At 47.2% G+C, this 21,282-nt stretch overlaps 1 protein-coding gene across 5 annotated transcripts in view; it reads right to left on the bottom strand.

Moving 5' to 3' along the window:
* NCAPG2 (non-SMC condensin II complex subunit G2) overlaps positions 1–15,275 on the bottom strand; it is a 64,891-nt gene extending 49,616 nt beyond the window's left edge. For 2 of the 5 annotated variants that reach the window (XR_005027574.2, XM_036899643.2), the window contains exons 1-8: positions 15,157–15,275; positions 13,237–13,354; positions 8,133–8,219; positions 7,437–7,625; positions 6,941–7,055; positions 4,988–5,142; positions 3,178–3,312; positions 729–823 (exon numbers count right to left, since the gene is read on the bottom strand). Coding sequence is in view for 4 of the 5 variants with exons in the window: in XM_036899643.2 (XP_036755538.2) it covers positions 729–823; positions 3,178–3,312; positions 4,988–5,142; positions 6,941–7,055; positions 7,437–7,625; positions 8,133–8,219; positions 13,237–13,314 (854 nt within the window). In the remaining variant the exon portion in view is untranslated. Of the gene's footprint in view, positions 1–728; positions 824–3,177; positions 3,313–4,987; positions 5,143–6,940; positions 7,056–7,436; positions 7,626–8,132; positions 8,220–13,236; positions 13,355–13,626; positions 14,270–15,156 lie in introns of those variants that run through there. The other 3 variants (XM_036899640.2, XM_036899641.2, XM_036899642.2) reach the window with 3 other exon arrangements.
* Positions 15,276–21,282: the final 6,007 nt, after the last annotated feature.

Raw genomic sequence — 21,282 nt, forward strand, 5'->3', positions numbered from 1 at the left:
TTTGGACTTTCAGGCTACTAAGTCCTTTAGGTAAAGGGAGCCTGAAAATACCAGAGTTAATTTTAGAACCATAGTTTAGAAATTCTATTGATTCAACCCAAATATTCTGCAAATGAGGAAAGCTGAGTAAACAGTGGTAGTGAACGGCAGGGGCTTTGTGATTAGAGGTACAGAATCAAGTCCCAGCTCAGTGCTTACATAGCTGCCTGACTGAAGGAAATTTAGTAAGCAAGCCTACCTCCAGAGCTTGAGGCTTGGACTTTAAAGTACAGACTAAGCACTCGGTCCTGTGCCTGGCAAGCGTCTGCTGGGCGGAGCCCTGGCCGGAGAGCGCACCCTAGCCTCTCACCTGCAGCATTTCTCCCACTGACCACGTCAGGCCACAGTACATCAGAGAGCAGACCCATGTTCAAACAGTACCAGAAGGGCGAGTGACAGGCTTTACTGTGACGAGGCTGAGATTTAACTATTAAGTAATTTGACTATTTAAAGGACTACCACAAGTTAAAATCTTAATTTCAGTACCATTACTGAACAAGAATGGTTTTCAATGTAGGGAAAAACTATCCAGCAAGACAATAGTACACAATAAATTATATAATTTAAGAGAGAATTTTAACAAATTTAAAATTTAATAAAGTTTTTAATACATTACTATAACTTAAAAGTCAAATAAAATCTTTCAAACCCAAATTAAGACAGCACAAAATACTGTCTTTTATACTTACTTCTGTAACCCCTGTAACTGGTTCTTAATGGTCCCGTGGATCATTTTAATGAAATTTATATTCCAGTTGAAGAGGGAACTAAGAAATCTTCTTCCCTGTAAGTAATAAAATAGGGCATAGTGTTACACTGTGAACAAGGAAACGTTCCCAAAACCAAACACAAACAATTCTTTGGGTGTTCAGTAATACCACTGTTCGTTATGCCTAAAGGAAGCCCATGTAACCATAACCAAGAATCTGTACACTGGAGTTATGCAGGGGAAGGCGCTCAGGTTGAGAGGTAGCCCCTGTGGCAGATGCGGTAGAAACCCTGGGATGACAGACCCAGACAGCAGGGCCAGGGTGGGATGCCCGGCAGAGGGTCTAGCAGCAGACACCACTGGGCTCCCTCCCTGCTGGACACAGGAGCACAAATGCACCATGCTGCCTGGCAGTACCTTAAATGGCCCATAAACATTTCCTTCTGCCTCTTTCATGTGTGTCTACATAACCTAAAATCAAAGAGTGCTTGAAATCTAGCATTTAGGGGCAGAATGGAATTGAACATGAGTTCATTTCATCTTTTATAAAAGAGAAAACAGGACTGATAAAGTTAAGAGGATAAATATTTGCCAGGCTAGAATTTTCAAACACATATAGTCCCCAAGTTATAAGTGTCATATCATGTAATGATAATTTAAATGCATGCTACTAGATTACACATATGAACCTAAAAAGCAAGAATACAATATATAGTCTTGGGAGTGCATAAAATATATCTACCAAGACTTCACTACCAGCATACCACTACTGCCTCTGGAACCCAAAAGACATGCAGCACACTTCATACAAGCAGAAGTAACTTGAGAGTAGAGTGCAAAGTATTTGCTGTTTACCCAGAATGACTGGAAACTGGCTGACAAAATTAATAACTGATTAGGAAGTTAAGTTCAGGTATCCTAAATTCAAAAGAGCACAAGTTAAAAGAAATGGGAAGCTTTAACATACAGAGGTATATTTGTGTCTATACTTGTACACATATACGCGTTAAACAAGGACAATTCATCAACCACTGTGCATAAGTCAATATAAGTAAAGTTCATTTATCTGAAACTGCTCTTAGCTTCATTACTCTCCCCAACTTTCTTAACAATCCTGGAGGTCCTAAGGGCACTGGCCCTACATCAGCATCTTTGCCTACGAGAACGGCATCGGCAGTCAGACACACACCTCCCCCAACCCCGTGCTCATCACCTGCCAGGTGCTGGGCTAAAGGTCCTTCACTCATCAGCTCAGTGCTCCTCAGGAATCCCAAGGGCACAGTTGTTGGTTCCTATTTTACAGAAGAAAGTTGAGCTCCCAAGGACTCTGACCAAGGCTACCACCATCGGTTGGACCAACAGAGATCTGACCCTGAGGTGCTGAAGGTCTTGGTCAGGATGGTCAGCAATCACATATGGCCCTGGAACCTAGCTGGCTAGAGACAGCACCCTGGGCAGCAGGCAAATCAGGTTCAAACCCTGTGTCTCCCACTGACTAGCTGACCTCGTACAGATATTTACAGGCCGCAGGTGTTCGTCTTCCTCCCCCAGGAATTCTTCCCCACCTACCCCACAGGGAGTGAAAACTCCATCCTTTTGCCTCAGATATACATCTGCTAGGCTACCAGAATAAAAAACAAAGGCTATATTCTACATTCTATAATTATAAGAAACTTCTCTACATCCCTAACATGGGAATATGGTCAGTGTTCCATACATGACTACAGAAGACCCCAAAGACAATGGCTCTGCGCTGTCCAACAGCAACGCAGCCACTCTGTGATCGGGACTCTCTAGCAGCCTCGTGGAGGAAGGTCAGAAGCAGCAATGACAATGATATGTACATGCAGGCCACTATCCAAAACATTATCACTTAGGCATTATAATACGGGAGAACTGAGATATCTTACATTCTTTTTTCTTACTAAGCTTTAAGACTGGATTTTCCTCTTCAGGCAAAATTCCATGTGCTCAGTAGCCACATGGGGGAGGGACCAGCAAAATGGACAGTTAGCAGAGGGAGTTAGTGGACGGGCAGGAGAAAGAAATAAAAAGTACTGTGTGATAGAAGTTTTGAGTTTATGCCAATTAACCTGGAATTAGGGTGGAAGGTCAGATCTGATCCATGGGGAAGTACTTTCTCAACCTTATTTTTAATCATTCTTAATTTAAAATACAATCATGGTTCCCCGGGATTCACACAGCCACCTGCAATTATGTGGTTTAATGACGAAATAAGCAATGACTTGTAAAATGTTTAATACAGCCATGCAGTAAAAATGATGTGCGACAAATATAACAGCTCTGAGAACGGAGCCCTATTTCAGTAAAACCCTGAGCACATTACAAAAAACAACAACACATTAACTTATGAAAAACATCCATTAGAAAGCAGTTTTCAAACACTCCAAAAAAGGAGCACCACTCACTTCTTCCTTCTTGATATAGTTTACATTTATGAAGCACTCAAGCAGCATGTCTTTAATTTCTCTACTTTCCTCCAAATCATAATCGAAACAATACAGAGCTTGGTGAATATGCCAAAGCCGGCATATGTCTGCACCCTAGGAGGCCGTCAGGAAAAAAGACATTAGAATTAACAAACAGTAAAGTTACAATTCAAAATGACTAGAATATTTTTTATCATAAATAATTACACGTGAAGATTATTTGTCAAAGAGGAAGAAACAATAACAAACCAGAAAAGACTTTAAAATTTGCAAATACACTTGTAGCTGTGGAAAACATTTTTCTATAACACAGGTAAATGCGAGCAGAGTGCTGACGCCCAGCACTGTTGTGCAGCCCTGTGACAACACAGACCTCTCTCTCAGTCTGCCCTGCCAGGGCAGCAGCCAGTTGCACACACACATCAGTGCAAATGCAATGGGCCTGGGTAGGACAGGGGAGCCAGATTTTTAATTACCTCAAGTTTAAATTTATATGTAAATGCCCATGTGACTAGTGGCTAGTGTACTGGAGAGCACAGGTCTAGAACATTAGGAAGACTTAAATAGTCTTAACAGCTGAGCAAAACAGTAGGAAAATGGATTTTAAAAAGACAAACCAACAATGGCTTAAGGATATATTCTGACACAAACAAGGGTTTTTCTGTCACTTGAAGGGCAAGTCAGATAACTGGCTGAGGGCACAGCCCTAAAGGGTCTCTTCTGTCATAAAGCTGACTGCACCTTGGAGGCCACAGAGTCGACTCTCACAGACAGTGGGACCATGCGTGAAGTAGAACTTCTAGAAAGCTGCAGACAACATGTATCAGGAGGTCCAAATTCAAATCCACTGACCTACAGATTTCATTTCCAGGAATCTGTCTTAAGGAATTAAAGCTGGGGGGTGGGAGTGGGGGTCAAAGAGAAATTCTTCAACATCTCTAAAATAACAAAGATCACTTTGGGTGGTGCAATTATGGATGACTTTTATCTTCCTCATTTTCGCTTTTCTTCATTTGCCCAGTTTTCTAAGATGAACATAAGTATCTGTTGTCTTCGTCAAGGAAAATAACTGTTCTTTTCCTGGATTCCTGAACTGCGTACCAAAGATTACATCCAACTCTCAAATGCTGCCAGTTGGCCCGATCCAAACTTCCCTAGTCAGCAGTCCGGCAGGATCCGCACTGGCCACAGTCCTGTCCACAACAGGTGTGGTGGGGGTGGCTCTGAGTGTGGGTCTGAAGCAGGTGGGACCTGACAGCTTCTGCCCCTCTGTCCCTCACCACGCACGTGCAGCCTCATCCAATCCCATGGGCCCTACCTCTCAGGGGACCACACCTCCTGTTGCCCATCTCAGTATCTGATCCCTTCTTCGCTACTAAGAAGACCCCCACCTTTGTTAGGAGTGGTGACATGTCCCTTTAAAAACTCCATCTACAGCGGACAGATGTGGCCATGGGACACAGTTCTGGCTACTGGCTACAAGCTGACAATTTCTACGGTCTGGTCCTTGCTGCTACTGGCCTTTCCCTCCTGCCTGGAACTCACAGGTGGCAGTGGAGGTGAGGAGCCACCTTGAGACCACAAAGTGACAAGGGAGGACAAGGGCCACCACCGGGAGCATGGAGAAAGCCTGCGCATGGGAGCGGGGAGCCCCTATCCCCCTGACCGCCTTCCTCTCAGCATCTTGGTCTAAGAAGCGCTGACTGGGAAGCCACTGCAGTCAGACCGCTCACAGGCAAACCTGATCCCTAACTTAGAGACATGTGTGTCCTTCAAGAAGTCAACCCACCGTTTTAGTCTTGAGGCTCTTCCGCAGCAACATGATGAAAGCCGTCTTCCCCATATCTTCCCTGGAAGGCAGGCCTTTCTCCCACCACATGACACAGAGATCCTGAATGGAGCCTTGCAGCTTTCGTGCAGATTCAGGCAATGCATATAAAATACCTAAAACAGCACAGTAATCGTCAGAGTAAAGTAAATCAGTATTAGCTCAGATTCAATGGTGCAGAGTACTATGACTTACAAAGATTTGTTAAGCAAGTATTAATTCATATTTAACTTGCCAAAGATTTATACACATTATTTATAGAATACAAATGACATGAATTAAAAATTTTTTACTACTATTATAAAACCAGATCCAACAGAATAGAGAATTTTAGAACTGGAAGAATGAGAGAGAGGTAATATTGCCAAAAGCCCTAATTTAAAAGGCAGACACTGAGGCCACCCTAACGCAAGCACCGTGACCCCCTGGTCACACCTACCACTAAGTCAGGTCAGGCCTGACGATCTCTGATCCACAACTGCCCCCTCCATATGCTGGCCTTGTGAAAATCAATGAAGGGGCCCCACTGAAGCGGAGCCGTCAACTCTGCCCTCCCCACCCCAGAAGGTCATGCCCAGGACTGTCATCAGGCAGGGTCCTCAAGGACAGGCCCCACTGGGGAAGATTGGTGCGGCACCTCCTACCAGGAATCCACCCCTGCCGCTCAGCCAGTGGGGCCCCGTCACCCGGTAGCCCCGCTTTTCTCCAGGGGACTTTCTTCCCAACAGGCCCCTCCCAGCCCCACTTTGTTGGCTGGACCACCTGTGGCTTCGCCTGCTTGCATGTCCCTACTACAACTCTCTGCTGTTCCTGAATCACCCACTTTTGCTGGTCAAATAACTGGGTTTTATTTCTAAGGTTAATCAGCCTCAAATTTTGGCTCATATTATATAAAAACTGCAGTGATTTATTAACAGAAAAGCTCTTTAATTAAATTAAAATACTAATAATGTGCTCATAATCATAATCCATAGATATTTGAGTGCCATTATACTAATATAAAATTCCTAAATTAATGGGAAGTGGGAACAACTACAATATTAGCACTAATCATTTTATGAAAGTTATTCAGAGACTGAAAGTAAAATTGGTAGAAACACTCTCAAAGCACGACAGCCTTTTTCAAATTTGGATACAACTTCTAAATAAAACATTGAATTTCAATGTAAGAATTCTGAATAAAACATTCATCCAAGTTACACTGAGAATAAAAGGCCAGATGGGAGAATTTGTTACCTGGGACTTACTATACTTAGTGGGGTAAGGGCACTTGGGAGATCTTCCTTAAAAATTATCACATAAAATTACTTTTACATCTTTTATATCTATAAAATAATTTTATGTAAATATTCTAGAGTCAGATATTCCCATTAATTCATACTATTGTTCCTCCTAAATTAATAACTACACCTTTACACTTTGGTTAAAACTTGAAAAGTACCATGATATAAATCTTAGTGCAGTAAAACTCCCCTGAGTCAACAATTATTCCTCAGGTCATGTTCCTAACATATTTAAAGGAAAAGATTCAATATCACAAATGCTTGGTTGAAGTGAGCTGTCCAGCAGTGATCACCAGCTGAGAAACTCAAAGTTGGAGTCTTTTCCCTTAATAAGCTCTCACCATTGGTCCTTAAATCAAATAAGACTTTTCTGAAAAGTGTAGAGACAACAGCAGTTAACTGCTCAGTAATGTGCATTTATCACCTGAAGCATTTACAAAGGCTTAAATTAAACTGATTATTTAATCATCCCTTAAAAGAATGCTATTGCTCCTTTTCTAGCTAACATGGAAGCCTGGTCTCAAAGACATGCCCCACCACCGCCTGCTCCTGCTTCCCTGCTGGCTGCCTCTCAAGTGTCCCTCAGAAGCCCTGCCTCTCGATGCTCCGCCTCACAATAAAGCCGACTCACCGTTTAACAGAACAGCGCATCCCAGCAAGTCTTCATAGTTCTCACTTGCATCCATTACAGACACAGAAGCAAGAATCACTGATGTGATTGCATAAATTATTTCCATGCTTTTTTTCTATAAATGAAAAAAATCAAAGTATGAGCAAATTAAACCAACTTGCATGTCCCGACTGCAACTCTCTGCTCTTCCCGAATCACACCCACTTACAATTCGGTTTTTAAAAGAAATATAAAAGTTACTAAATTTATAAAATGTACCAGCTTATTCTAAAAAGTGAATTAAAGTTGAATATGAGCCAGTTGCCCCAAACAAATAGCAACACTGAATATCAGATTAATAATGGGAGGCTGGAAAGGGTAAAACTGAGTAAACAGACTTCTAATATTCTTGACTTCTAAATTCACACTTTTTCTTAACTTAAAATTCAATTATACACAATAAACAATTATTTTTTAACAAAAGGGTAAAATATTATTTTTGAATGACCAACATTACCATTTGTGAGTCATGTTCCATTTCCATATTGTCTTCACCCTGGGCCTCCACCATCTGCCACCCTTCCACAGGGCTGTCTAACAACACCTCTGTCAGTAAATCCCTGAGCCTCTGCCATAGCTCTTCTTTCTGTTTCCTTGATAACTCATCTAGTAACTCATTTAGGTTGAAGGGGTCAGAAGCATCTTTCTGTAAAATAAATAGCAAATGTTACATTTCAGATACAAAAAGTTAATTCTCTAGTTTTAATAAAGGTATTGAAGAGAAGTTTAAGTGCTGAAGTAGTTACAAGCTCAAGATTGGGTGTGTGATTGTGGAAATCAATTCCTAGAAAGGCACAGAGACTGTCAGACAGAAAGTGAGACTCCTCCACCCAATCAACCCTAGTTCCTAATCCCTGGAGTTTCACATTTCTACCCATATAGCAAAATCCTCCCTAAAATCATTCCAGCCAGATATCCACCATCTCCAGGCCTGTGATTAGGAGACTAAAGTATGGGAGACCTAAAATAATATCAGCAGCAACAGTAACACAGCCACGCCAGCTGAATGCACTTCAAGTTCCTGGTCGCAGCCTACTGGGGCCCTCAACACCCACTTGCTACTGTCTCTGGACACCATTCCCGTCAGCCAGCGAGACTGTTTCAGAACCTCTCCATTACCTCTAAGACCCCTGAGCCGACCACTTCTTCTCACCTCCGTCTGACACAGCAAACGAAGGCCACTGTGAAAAGGGTGGAGAATCCAGCTTAAAGAGACTCCATGTAGCCAATCTGGAACAATCTGAGCATGAAAACAGTGACTCTAATGGATTATAACTCATTGAATACAATAAGCACCAATGAGGCCACACTGATAATAAATTCATAATAATAAATAATTAACTAATAGCATGGCATATATTGGCTATAGAACACCCACGAATACATACAGAGCAATATGGGGCTGGAAAATCACAATTTCATGGTCATTATAGACAACTGACTCAGGCAGAATCACCAGTGGAAACTAAACCCAGTAAGGAACAGTGTGGTCAGGAGCAGGTATTTACCTGGCCTCCACTTATCTCCCCACAGGTCACTGATTGATTACGTATATGGGAACAGCCGCTCCCAGTGGAGAATCTGGTAGCAACTGACCAAAACTGATACCAGAGCCTCCACTGAAGAGGACATGACCACGTTACAGAGCTCCTGCCAAAACAGACAGATGATTTAATCATATCATCAAATAAATGCACTTGAAGGATTTATAAGATAAAATATTTTGTAAATCCACAAATTAGCTGTCTGCACTCTTCAAAACTGTCAATGCCATGGAATATAAAGGTTGTTGAGAAACTCTAGATTAAAGAAAAGTAACAAATCATGACAACTGAATGCAGCATGTGACACCAGACAGGGTCCTGGATCAGGAAGAGCACAAATATCGCTGCAGGTACAGCCCCTCCATGCCAATGCCAGGTGTCCCGACTCTGAGGGTTGTACTGTGGTGATGTAAAAACACCTTTGTTCTAGGAAAAGACACACTGAAGTATTTAAGGATAATGAGACACAGTGCCTGCAACTGACTCACAAATGATTAAAAAATAGTATGTAAACACGAAGAATAATCAAGAAAACGTGGCAAGTAGTAACCGGCAAAACTGAGTGTGGGGTGTTCAGGATTCCTCTGTATTCTTCCTCCAACTTCCCTTTAACTCTGCAATTATTTCAGTAGGAAAGGAGAGTGCAGGCAGCCCCCCAGGACCCTCCGAGGCTGCCTCTATCCCAACTCCTACCACCCCTCCTCTAGCAAGTCTGCACCTGAGCTGTCTGAGGTACACCTGCGGCAGGGCCTGTGCCTTCCACATCCCTTTTGTACGGAATTCTGCGCCGGACTCCACATGGCCCATTCAGACCTCTGATCAAAACCACCCCACCACTCCACCCTCTACCTGCCTGCCTATCATATGCACAGTCCCTCTACCACTAGAACCCAACTCCATCCCGGCAGAACTCTGCTTCGTGTGCGCTGTATTCCAACCCCAAAGCAGAGCCTGGCATACAGACAGCACTCAAGACATATTAGAGGTGGAGTTCTCAATCCTGAGTCCTCCAGAAGGAGATCCTCAGTTCTCAGACTACCATGCTCAGCCTCAGCCTCCCTAATTTGTTTTGAAAGGCAGATTGTTCTAATGCAATCGATCCATTAGGGAACAATTTCAGCACAAGGCTTTCTTTGCTCATGTGGATTTCATCACCCAGCAAATACAGAAAGCTGCACCTGCTGACACCTGCCAGCTCCTGGGACCCCATGTGTGTTGCAGGTCGCACCACCCACACCAGGGTCCCTTCCACCTCCCCCACAATGACCCACAGCGGCAACCCTGTAAGGGCAGCCCTTTTCCGCCCTCTATTCAGTGTTCCCATCCCCCAGCCTGTTCTCTCACTATCTTTCTGCCCTCTCCCACTCAGGGCCAGCAGGCCGGGCCTTGAGAGCACGGGCACCTACTTCCACCTGCAAACTTTGGGTCTTCTCCAAAGTGACGTGCCACGTTTACTACAGTATTTGTGTACTTCCTCTTCATCATGATTTAGCATGGATAAAACTGCTACTTTTTTATTAGGTCCCTATCTTTTTTTAATGTGTCATTGGTGACGTTTTTGAGTGTTATGCCCCTAAGCCCATTCTTCCCATAATCCCTCTGGTTTTTAACGCCCACTTTGCAGAGCATGGTGATTTTTAGGAATGCACATGTCACATGATAACATCACTGACTCTGTGTGGGAAGGTCCACCTAATAGGCTTCCAGTTGACTTTAAGTCTTTTCTTTAGTTTTAATCAGACTTGCCATGTGAAACTGCCATTATTCAACAATTCTACCTACAAAATGGCGTTTCGTATCATTCACTCGAAACCAAGTGATGCATAATCCTATATATTTTCACTGTTATGTTTAAGAGCTACATGGTGACTGAGGTACCAAGTTATTAAGTGTTAATAAAACTTAACTAAAACCAATGCCTCTTTAGTACAAGGACTATCTCGTCATTCTACTAAGATGTCAGCTGCCAGTCAACAGTTCAGGGCTCTTTAGCATGTGATGGGGTAGCTGGAATGGATGCACCTCGGAGGATGCTCTGCTGCCACAGCACCAGTGTAACCTGCATGTTCTGTGCTACTCAAATGTTGCTTTATTTGCCTTATGATTTTAAGTTAATATTAGCTTAGCTTCATCATCATCAATATAGTTTGTGATTTAACACCATGGTATACGTACTTTGCAACAACAATCTTTTTAGACTTTAACCAGGCAGGTACTGCACATCTGGTGCAAATCACCTCCCCCAGCACTGTGACAGCACAGTTCCCGGGACACCTCAGCCGTTTGCTCTCACAGACGCTTCTGTGATGTGCTGCCTATGAATTTATGGTTATTTGTAAGTTTACAGGATACCATTATATAATACCAATCATATAAGCTCATTCCTCTCAAAGAAAAAAAACTTCATAAATATTGCAAGCAACAAAGTTATTAGGTGCCTGTTTCTGCATGATGAGAACAAGTGAGGTATGCATCTTCCACTGCAAGGTCATAAGTATTTTAGACTCAGTGCCTTAAATGTTGGGGTGCTCTGTCCTAGGCCCCTTTTCTTTTATTACACTACAAAGATGATTCTATGCACTGCTGTGACTTAAGCTTCCAAATGGAACTTATGACACCTGAATTTCTCTCTCCGGCCCAGACGTCTTTCCTGGGCTACTGGACATCTTGTGCATGTCACCCGACAGCCACTCAGCGTGTCCCACACTGAGCCCATCTTCTCCCTCAAACCTGCCCCTCTTCTCTCACTCATCTGCTGAACGGTGCTATGGGTCAGAAACCTGGGATCCTCCCTGGCCCCTTCTCTGGCTCATATCCAATCAATCAATAGTGCCATTCATGCCTGCCAGCTCAGAGGTACCCACATCTCCCCGCTCCCACCCCCTAACTCGGCCAGCTTCATGGAGGGTGAGGCCTCTTCATCACTTTGAGTCCCTTTAGGGACTGCTTCAAACTGCTCACATGAAGCCAACAGAGATTTCCAAAGGCAGCTGCTCTTCTCTGTCCTTTGCCCAGCTGGTTTTCTCTCCCTCTTGTGTTCTTATACACAGGCCACTCTCTGACTAAAGTCCCAGCTCCTTAAAATGGTACAGAAGGCCCGATGGAATGCAGGCTTCAGCCCCTGCCCCTACTACACCATACATTTCTACATGGTGACCCTCCTGAACATCAAGATCAAACACACATGCCTTCTGCGGTCTTTAAAGTCACCCTTTTGGCTAAACCAGCCCTTCTGCACACCCCTCTCTGACCATTTAACTTCTGTTCACTTTTCAGGTCTCAGCCTCTGGAGCCTCCCCACCAAATGGGAACATACAGCAGCTGGGTCTAGGCAGCCCATATCCTTGCCCAGCTTGGCCCTTACTCTATTGTATTTGTACACCTGAATCCACAACTCTGCAGAAAGCCTGAGGACACAAATTACCTGTGTTCCTCAGTATTTCCTCACTGTGCAATGCATGCAGCAACAAATATAAAAATATCTGTTAAGCTCGCTGCATTGTGACTTAGAGTCCCAGCATCATCACTCCTAAGAGAAAGCAGGAAAAATAGTTTGTGAGCTGCCTGTGAACAGGTCTGTTTTGAGTAGTCTTTTTTTTTTTTTGAGAGGGCACCTCTCATATTTATTGATCAAATGGTTGTTAACAACAATAAAATTCTGTATAGGGGACTCAATGCACAATCATTAATCAACCCCAAGCCTAATTCTCAACAGTCTCCAATCTTCTGAAGCATAACGAACAAGGTCTTACATGGTGAACAAGTTCTTACATAGTGAATAAGTTCTTACATGGTGAACAGTGCAAGGGCTGTCATATCACAGAAACTTTCGGTTTTGATCACACATCATGAACTATAAACAATCAAGTCAGATATGATTATTCGTTTGATTTTTATACTTGACTTATATGTGAATCCCACATTTCTCTCTTATTTTTTTTTAATAAAATGCTGAAGTGGTAGGTAGATACAAGATAAAAGCAGAAAACTTAATTTAGTGCTGTAAGAGGGCAAATGTAGATGATCAGGTGTGTGCCTGTAGACTATGTGTTAATCCAAGCTAGACAAGGGCAACAAAACATCCATGGATGCAGAAGATTTCTCTCAAAACGGGGTGTGTGTGTGTGTGTGTGTGAGGTTCTAAGCCTCACCTCTGTTGATCCCCAATTTCTCACCTGATGGCCCCCCTGTGACTGTGCCTGTCTTAGGTTGTTCCTCCCTTGAGGAATCTTACCCGTCTCTGGCTAACCAGTCATCTTCCGGGGCCATACAGGGAAATGTAAAGTTGGTGAGAGAGAAGCAATATTGTTTGACAAGGTTAGCTTTTTACTTCTTTGCAGATTTATGCCCTGTGGCTTCTATGCCCAGCATTTGTCTTGAGGTATCTTTACCCCTTGGAAGAATTATGATACTCGGTAATTTTTGATATGAGGCACGAATTCTACTAAAGGGCTGTAATTAGGAAGGAAGAAGAAAAGCTATAGAAGTAGCAGACGGAAGAAAACATGGGAAGATTGATTATTTCTTTGACATAACTTCTTGTAGAGTAACATAAGCATGTATAGGTTTTAACAAGTAGTTTTGTTTTTTTTTAAACAACCTTGGTCCCTAAGGATTCGCTGAGTTGACTATTTCATTTGTGGACATAATGATCTCGGAAAAATATTTTACATTAACAGTCAAAATCACAATAGAGCTAAACTTAAAACTTACATCAAGTTGAACAAACTGCAAAAATTCTCCAATCAGCTCCTTAGACACAGCTTGCATGAATGTCTCCCGTTTTTCCATGGCAGAGGACACTGTCTCTCGTGTGGCATGTTCTGTAACCCTGGTGGGAAACGCAATCATACTCAAACTTTCATTTGCAAATGTATCTTTTCCTGTAAGATGTAGTTTGGTACTAACAACATCCAAAAGTGCAGGAAATTCGTGTGCCATCTAGGTAGGCACTTTCTGACAATATTCTAACACAACACAAGCTGTAATATCTAAAAATAAGGTCCTTATTTGCTTTACTGAGGAGTGTATTAACATGTTGTCCACTGTGAATGAAGTTACCAACTAAGGGAAGAAAAATCCAGATGGCTCTAGGAGGCTCACCTTCTCTCTTTTTAGCACCTCAGCAAGATGCTCAGGCAGATCTGAGTCAGTTCAACAAAACAACAGGCTGATGTGATGTCAGCTGCTAAGTCCTGGAGCCTCTCCTTCCTTAAAGCGCCATTCTTCCACCCAGGCACAGTCGCCTTGTTATTCAATGTAGCACTGGGGCCACCTGGGAGCTTGTTAGTGTGCATTTGCATTAAGTGTGCCCAAAACATACCGCCCCTGCAGGGACAGAGCTCAGAGGATTGTGTGCACCTCCCTCCCTGCCTGTGCCTCCCGCAATGAATCCTGCAGCTCACTTACACCGCGGTGCTAGCAGTGCCGTTTGAAAGACATCAGCCCAAAGATTAAGAGCAAAAAGATGTAACTTAGGTGCAACAGGACTCCTCACTTTAAAAACAAATGAAACCTCTTACGCCCCGTTATACATAGGGCAATACAGAAAACTACTGGTACCAATGGCAACAATTACAGGGAAAGAGTCACCATAAACACAGAACCCCAGATCTTAGTGTCCAAATTGAACCAAGAAAAGTTGAAAATAACATGCCCACGTAAGTATCACTGAAGCCTGGCCACCTCACCCCTCACATCAGTTGGCTGAGCTAAAAGCACAACTCCTGGCCGAGTGGGCGGGGCTTGCGGCCGGCAGGCAGCCTGAGGACTAATAATGGCTAGTACCCCATGAGTCTAAAAATAAACAGCTTTCCAAAAGATGCACTCAAGTACATGGAATCATACATGTTAAACTGGCAAGTCTGTGAACTTCCCCTCTCCTGTAATTCTGGTAATTTTTGTCTATTTCCAGGCGTAGGAATGGCACTCTGAAACAAGAACCTACTTCCTCTGGTCTCCCGAATTCATGACTCCGCAGCGACGCTAGCTCTCTAAAGGTCACCCACTTCCCAACTTAGGCTGCTCAGTCGGCCTCCCTGCGGCACACCGTCCGTTTCTTATACTATTCGCGACAAGACCTCGCCCCTCCTGCCAGAGGCGACTTTCACGTGAGGGATCCTCGCACCGCGCAGCCTCCGTTCCCACCGCAGGGTGCTCCTCGCACACACGGGTCTGGCGCCCGATTACGGTGAGCGGTAAAAGGATGCCCTGCCTCCGACACCACTGCGGGATGTGCTCCGGCTCTGCCAGCAACGGCTAACCCGGAGCAAACCATTCATCTCAGAAAATGAGAGATCCTCGGGACGGGCCGTCGCAGGGCACACGCACTCAGGGCGGCGGGTCCCCTCCGGGGCCCAGGGCGTGAGGGGTCCTCTCTGGGGTCCAATGCGGGGGGGGGCGTCCCCTCGGGGGCCCAGGGCGGGGGGAGTCCCCTCCGGGGCCGGTCCCGAAGGAAGGCACAGAGAGTCTGTGCGCTCTGGGACCGGGTGCCGCCTCTGAGCCGCCAGCCGGGGCCTGGACTCCGCAGAGGCGCACGCGGAGCCTGTGGTGCTGGAGTCCCGACGCGCCCGACCCCCGCCGCTTCCCGGCCCTCGCCCTGAACCCTTCCAGAGCCTGCACCGCGGCGCTCACCTAGTTCCCGGAACGCGCCGTTTCCCGCGCTCAGACCAGATTCAAACGCGCCCGCCTGCGCCCGCGACGCACTCCGCCCGCACGTCACGGGGAACCACTCTCGCGAGACATGGGGCGCTGGGCCCCTCCGCCCCCCCACACGCCTGCTCCGTCCCGCCCACACGCCCGCGCCCCGCCCACTGCACGCCCCGGCCCCGCCCATGTGCCCGGGCCTGGCCTCTTCCCCCCGAGCTCGGTCCGTGGCGTTTCCGTTTGACGTGTAAATTTGGCTTAAATGACAAACGGGTGTAATCTCCACGTAACTATAAAGACTGACTCCTAAAACTAGCCTCATTCTGTGTATCCAGCGTAGTCCCTTGATTTTTAAAAATATCTTGTGACCATAATGCTCTAGACTTAAAACCTTTTACATTTATCAGAGATATAAAAAGATCAAGACCATATAAATTAATTATAAATGTTAGTAAGTACGAACCTAAAACTAAACGTTGATAAACACCTTTTTGTGCTATGGCTAAGACTAGTCTTTCAATCAATTCATGTTTCCAAGGATGAATATTCTATTATGATTTTTCATATTTATAAACCTAAATCATGAGAAAACATTCACATAAACAAGGAGACAGAAATGAAAAACTATTAATAGCAATGTCACTCAATTCCCTTAACATATTTCAGTTTAAATGCCAAGAATCACATATTGACATATCATCGATTTCTCTTAAGTCAATTAATAACTTGATTGGGCTTTCCTTCAAAGCAAAGACTATGGAAACCCCTGAATTTCAAAAAAACTCTTTTATCAAATCACTTGGAATCGGTCACTTTCTCAGTGTCTACCAAGTTTATAAAAAATTCCTTACCTATATACGTTTAATTGCTATTAATTACAGCATACTGGTTACTCTTTTACCTCAAGGTACTTTTGTCAGCACATTGTTTTAATAAAGGCTTTAATCACTTGCTTTATATATGTTTTTCCCACATCTCAGAGAGGTCCAGATTTCACTCACTCAATTTAAGGAATATGTCTTCTAAACAATCCTATTGGTAAATCCAGCCCTCGTTGTCAAGCCAATCAACTAAATAGGAATTAACTGTCAGAAAAGCCTGGAGGAGTGTTTCTAAAGGACTGAGAAATGAAGAGAACGTATCCTGGGAGCGCCCGGGCAGCCCACGTGACCACCAGGACCAAAGACCCGCCCAGGACCTGGAAGAGGCTGTGCCTGGGGTGCAGAATGCACAGCCTGGGCTGAGACCCCGGCTCCTGGGGCTCGGCGTTCCTCATGAGGGGCGGGGCTGCCCCTGAGTCCACAGACTCTGGCGGTCCTGGCAGTCCCGTGCTCACCGAGTCCCTCGCCCTGTCCAGGCCGCCCGCCACACAAAGCCCAGCCCCGCAAGCCATGCCCAGGCCCTCGGCCCTACTCTCCCTCTCCCCCTCCGCCCCTTGCCCATGGCCTGAAACTCCTCCACTGAGCCCTGGGACCCTCTGGCAGCCTGATCCTGCACCTCAGCTGCTGTCTGTACACTCCACCTCCCTGCCCCACAAGGCTCTGTGAGGACGCGGCCCCTGCAGCTGCATCCTTCGTACTGGAAGCATCCAGAGTGAATTCTGTTCTCCTGACTGAACCCAACACAACTGGAGGTCTCCATGAGGTAGGCAGTGGTGGCCACCGTCCCGCTCTGCACTGTCCAGTGGAACACAGTGGGAGCCACAGATGCAACCCTGGCCCCTAGTGCCCACACCGGCAGAGATAATGGCAAGTAGCATAAAAGTATAGCCTTTGGGGGCTGAGGGTCCTGGTCTGTCAGAAAGTTTGCAGCAGAGAAGCAGGGAGGCCAGTGCGAGCGTGGGCAGTCCGCCCATGTCAACAGGCAGTCAGTGTGCCACGTGCCCGTCCCCGGCCAGCCCCACGTCCTCCCCCTCTGGACTCCTCCCCAAGTGCTCCCCCAGCTCCCACCTGGGAATCAATGATTTCCACGTGCACACTTCTCCCAGCTCCGGAACTTCGCCCAACCCACTGCATTCCCAGAACGGTGCTCCCACGGCCCTTGTCCACTGAACCTGCTCCCTTACACTTTGCCCCAAGGGCCACTCAATCTCTCTTCCTGGTGGGTCGGCCTCCTGAGTAAGAAGCTGACACAAGGTGTGGCCTAGAGGCACCCACCTAGGTGATCCCATCTGGCTCTGCCACCTGCTGGCCATGTGACCTTGAACAGGCCCTGGGTGGCTCTGAGCCTCAGTTTCCTCACGAGGCAGCAGGACAGTAATGGTGCCTACTTGGGAGTGGGTCTGGCTGGGGCTGTTCCCGGCTGCCTTTCCTTCCTGAATGCGCCCGCGCCTCCTCCCGAACCCCACTCAGCTTCTCCTGCTCAGCATGTGTCCTACAGTGCGGCCTCCTCCCCACTGGTGCCTTTACAGCTTTTGTGTCCAGATGGCCTCTGATTCAGTCCCACATCCTCAATGTAAGTCTGGCCTATTTTAGATGCTAGAAGAAAAGATTTTCTGAATAAATAAATCAATGAGGTATGAGATGATCTCTTTTCTTAAAACCTTGCAATTGGTAATGAAGACACATTTATAGGATGAAAATTGGACCCCATGGCAAGGCAATGAAAGGAAGGCTGAAGCTGTTTGGAATATATAGTCTGAAAAGTTATAGAACTTAGCTAAAATAATACATTTGGTATTGAAGCAAGAGTAAAGCTCACTTAAAAAAAATTATTTTATATTGGGCAAATAACACAATCACATGGTTCAAATTCAAATGACACGACTGTCCTCAGTTTCTTGAAGATCTTTCTGGAAAGATTTTCTGCCTAAAAAGAAATACAAACTTTGAAATTTAATCATAATAATTGTAACTGAGAGAATAAGCTGAAACAACAGGCCAGGTAGGAAATTCACACAAGTGCTGAGGGACAAGGAGTATCTCACAACCTTTCCTCCTGACTGACGGGATGGAGCTGTTCCTGGGGGGGTGGAGCTGTTCCTGCGGGGGTGGAGCTGTTCCGGGTGGGTGGAGCTGTTCCTGCGGGGGTGGAGCTGTTCCTGGGGGGGCGTGGAGCTGTTCCTGGGGTGTGGAGCTGTTCCTGGGGGGGTGGAGCTGTTCCTGCGGGGGTGGAGCTGTTCCTGGGGGGGTGGAGCTGTTCCTGGGGGGGTGGAGCTGTTCCTGCGGGGGTGGAGCTGTTCCTGGGGGGGTGGAGCTGTTCCTGGGGTGTGGAGCTGTTCCTGGGGTGTGGAGCTGTTGGGGGGGGGTGGAGCTGTTCCTCGTGGATGGAGCTGTTCCTGGTGGGTGGAGCTGTTCGTGCGGGGGTGGAGCTGTTCCTGGGGGTGGGGATGTTCCTGGGGGGGTGGAGCTGTTCCTGCGGGGGTGGAGCTGTTCCTGGGGTGTGGAACTGTTCCTGCGGGAGTGGAGCTGTTTCTGGGGGGGTGGAGCTGTTCCGGGTGGGTGGAGCTGTTCCTAGTGGGTGGAGGTGTTCCCGGTGGCTGAGCTGAGCAGGACCTTACTGGCCTGAATGAGTCGCAATTCTGAGGGAGCTGGCTTGCGGCTATTTAGGAGGCAGCTGCAAAAACATTTCCTTCCTCTTTGTGGTTTTATACTGTAGTTTCTCTAAGAGTGGGAACTTATGTGCATGTATTTGAACAATTACAGGAAAAGCAGAAGTACTTGGAAGCTGTAGGCCCGTCCTCACCACTGCCCTGGGGACCTGGACTACAAGGCCCAGCAGGACCCTTGCTGTTCCTAGCCTGAGTGACCCCCTTAGGGAAGCCCTTGCAGAGTGAAGACTGGGCATCCCCCAGCCCCAGGGGCTCCTGCACTGCAGCTGAGTGTGAAGTACCCACAAGCTGGCTTGCAGTTAGCACAAGAGCAGAGCGCTGTGGATTCTGGGAGGTCCCACTTTTATCCTTGCACTCCCCTGTTCCAGCACTTTCCACAATGGAATCTGCATGCAGCCTGGGTGATGACCTTGGGAAGATTTAAGGGAAAGGCGAGCTATGAGTCCGTGGGGAGGTGGCAGAGGCAGGGTGAGGAATCTCGAGTGGGTCCCTCTGAGGAGGATGAGGTAGGTGGCCCGCCACACAGCCTCCCCAGCCACCACTGCATGTGAGAATTTTTTGAGCTGCTCGTAAGATGCTGCCTAGACCTCCAGACAAATTAAAGCAGGTGACGGGGGACACAGCCCCAGATTAGTACTTCTTAACTAGTATTGGGATCTCCAGCTGACCCTAACCCAGAGGTTGGAATTGATCTCAGACAAGATGGGGAAAGAGAAAACATGAGTTGTGCCAGCATACACCAGTAACGATGAAGTCCCAGGGTTGTGCTGAGCCCACGGACAGCGAGCGCAGGACGGTGGGCATGGCGCCTCATCAGCACCCTTCCCAGCCAGAGGTCCATAGAGGATGAGGTTGCCACCTCACAGCCTACCAGCAGGATGAAGGGCAAACACAGCCCGATGTTATCCGGCAGACAAATGGGCATGCTAGATGGGGTCCATGCACACCATGGAGTGTCCACCAGCCACGAGAAGCAGAGCTCTGATGCACGCATAGCGTGGATAGGCCCTGAACACACGGTGCTGACAGATGCCAGACACACCAGGCCACATAGCTTGACTACATTTATACAAAATGTGCCCAACAGACAAACCCATAGTTGGAAAGTCAATGAGGGGCTGCCAGAGGCGAGGGATGGGGTGGCACCCGCTAACGGACCAGCGTGTCCTGGGGTTAGAAGGATCTAGCATCAGATCACCCTGCACTGCCTTGTGAACACACTGAAACCCACGGAATTGCACGCTTTAAAAGCATAGCCTTCATCCCTGAGAACCACATCTCACCAAAGCTGAAGCAAATGAGTTCTGCAGCACTTGAGCAATGCACATGTGTCAAGCTGGGGGTTCGCATCCTAGTTACCTGGGGTGGAAATACCTGCATCGACAGGGGCTTGCGTGTGGGACAGCATGGCCCACACTCTGGGTACTGCTGGGGCTGGAATGTCCTGGAAGCCTACAGAAGAGAGACAACATGTAGACAGACACCGTGACAGTGGCTCTTGGCCCTGCGCGTGCAGTGGTCACCCTGCGTCCTTATGGAGCCTCACCCGGGCCCTCGCGGGCCAGGTGGGCCAGCTCTGGAGGTGGGGGGCTGGAAGTCTCCAGGCCTCTCAGGCGACCCCATGTGAACCCAGAGCATGAGCCTGACAGCCGAGGAAGGAGCAAGGCTGGGGGCTGGGGGCAGTGAAGCCAGGAAGGCCGCCTGGCCACGGGAGTTCACAGAGCAGGGCACAGACTGTCACGGGGGTTGGCCAGGCCGCCAGCGCTCCCTGGTTGTTGAGGCTTTCCTTGGCTCGGTGGCCCTTTGGTGAGGCAGGATGTGCTTTGTAAACCTGCATGGCAGGGACACACAGGCTGCTGCTCCGGGAGGTGCCAGAGGCTCACGGCGCCTGGGCAGTGCTGTGCCGGGGTCGGCCAGGAGGCCACGGTGTGGCCTGCAAGAGTCCAGTTGCAAAGCCTGGGCAAACGCAAACCTCCACTTGTCTGCCCGCCACCCAGCGGAGATGCCCGCCAAGTTTGAAGCACCCAATGGGTCTCTCACTTGGGGCTTCGAAAAGCACTAAGAAGAACACGAATTTCGGGACAAACCATGTGCATGCTAATGACCACAAATCGTGTGTGGGAGGCGGGCCGGTCGGCACTGCGCAGGCCCCACTCCCAGCTCCACCCCCAACCCAGTGCCTGTGAGGTAGAGCCGCGGCCGAGCCTGGACTTCAGAGCCAGAAAAGCCTGGCTCCACCGCCTGCAGGAGGCCTCACCGTCCCAGCCCTGAGCTCAGGCTCCTGTGCACGGGTGAGAAGCCTGCCTGGGAGGTCTGTTCAGACTGAACGACACTGGCTGAGCTGGACTGGTGAGGGTCGCAGGCAGAGTGCCTGCCTGGCGTTCAGTGTACTTGGGGGTCACAGTTTCTAAAATTTGCACAAGAAGGTTACTTTAGTTACTTTACCTGCAGTCACCCCACCTTCCCTGGTGCTGGTAACATTAGGAGAAACGGCCAGCACGGGGGCACCTGGCCAAGGGAGCGCAGAGCTGGAGTAGTCGGGTCTGGAGGCTGGCCGCGTTTGC

The sequence above is a fragment of the Manis pentadactyla genome, chromosome 7 (genome assembly GCF_030020395.1).
Source record: "Manis pentadactyla isolate mManPen7 chromosome 7, mManPen7.hap1, whole genome shotgun sequence".
Classification (NCBI taxonomy): Eukaryota; Metazoa; Chordata; class Mammalia; order Pholidota; family Manidae; genus Manis; species Manis pentadactyla.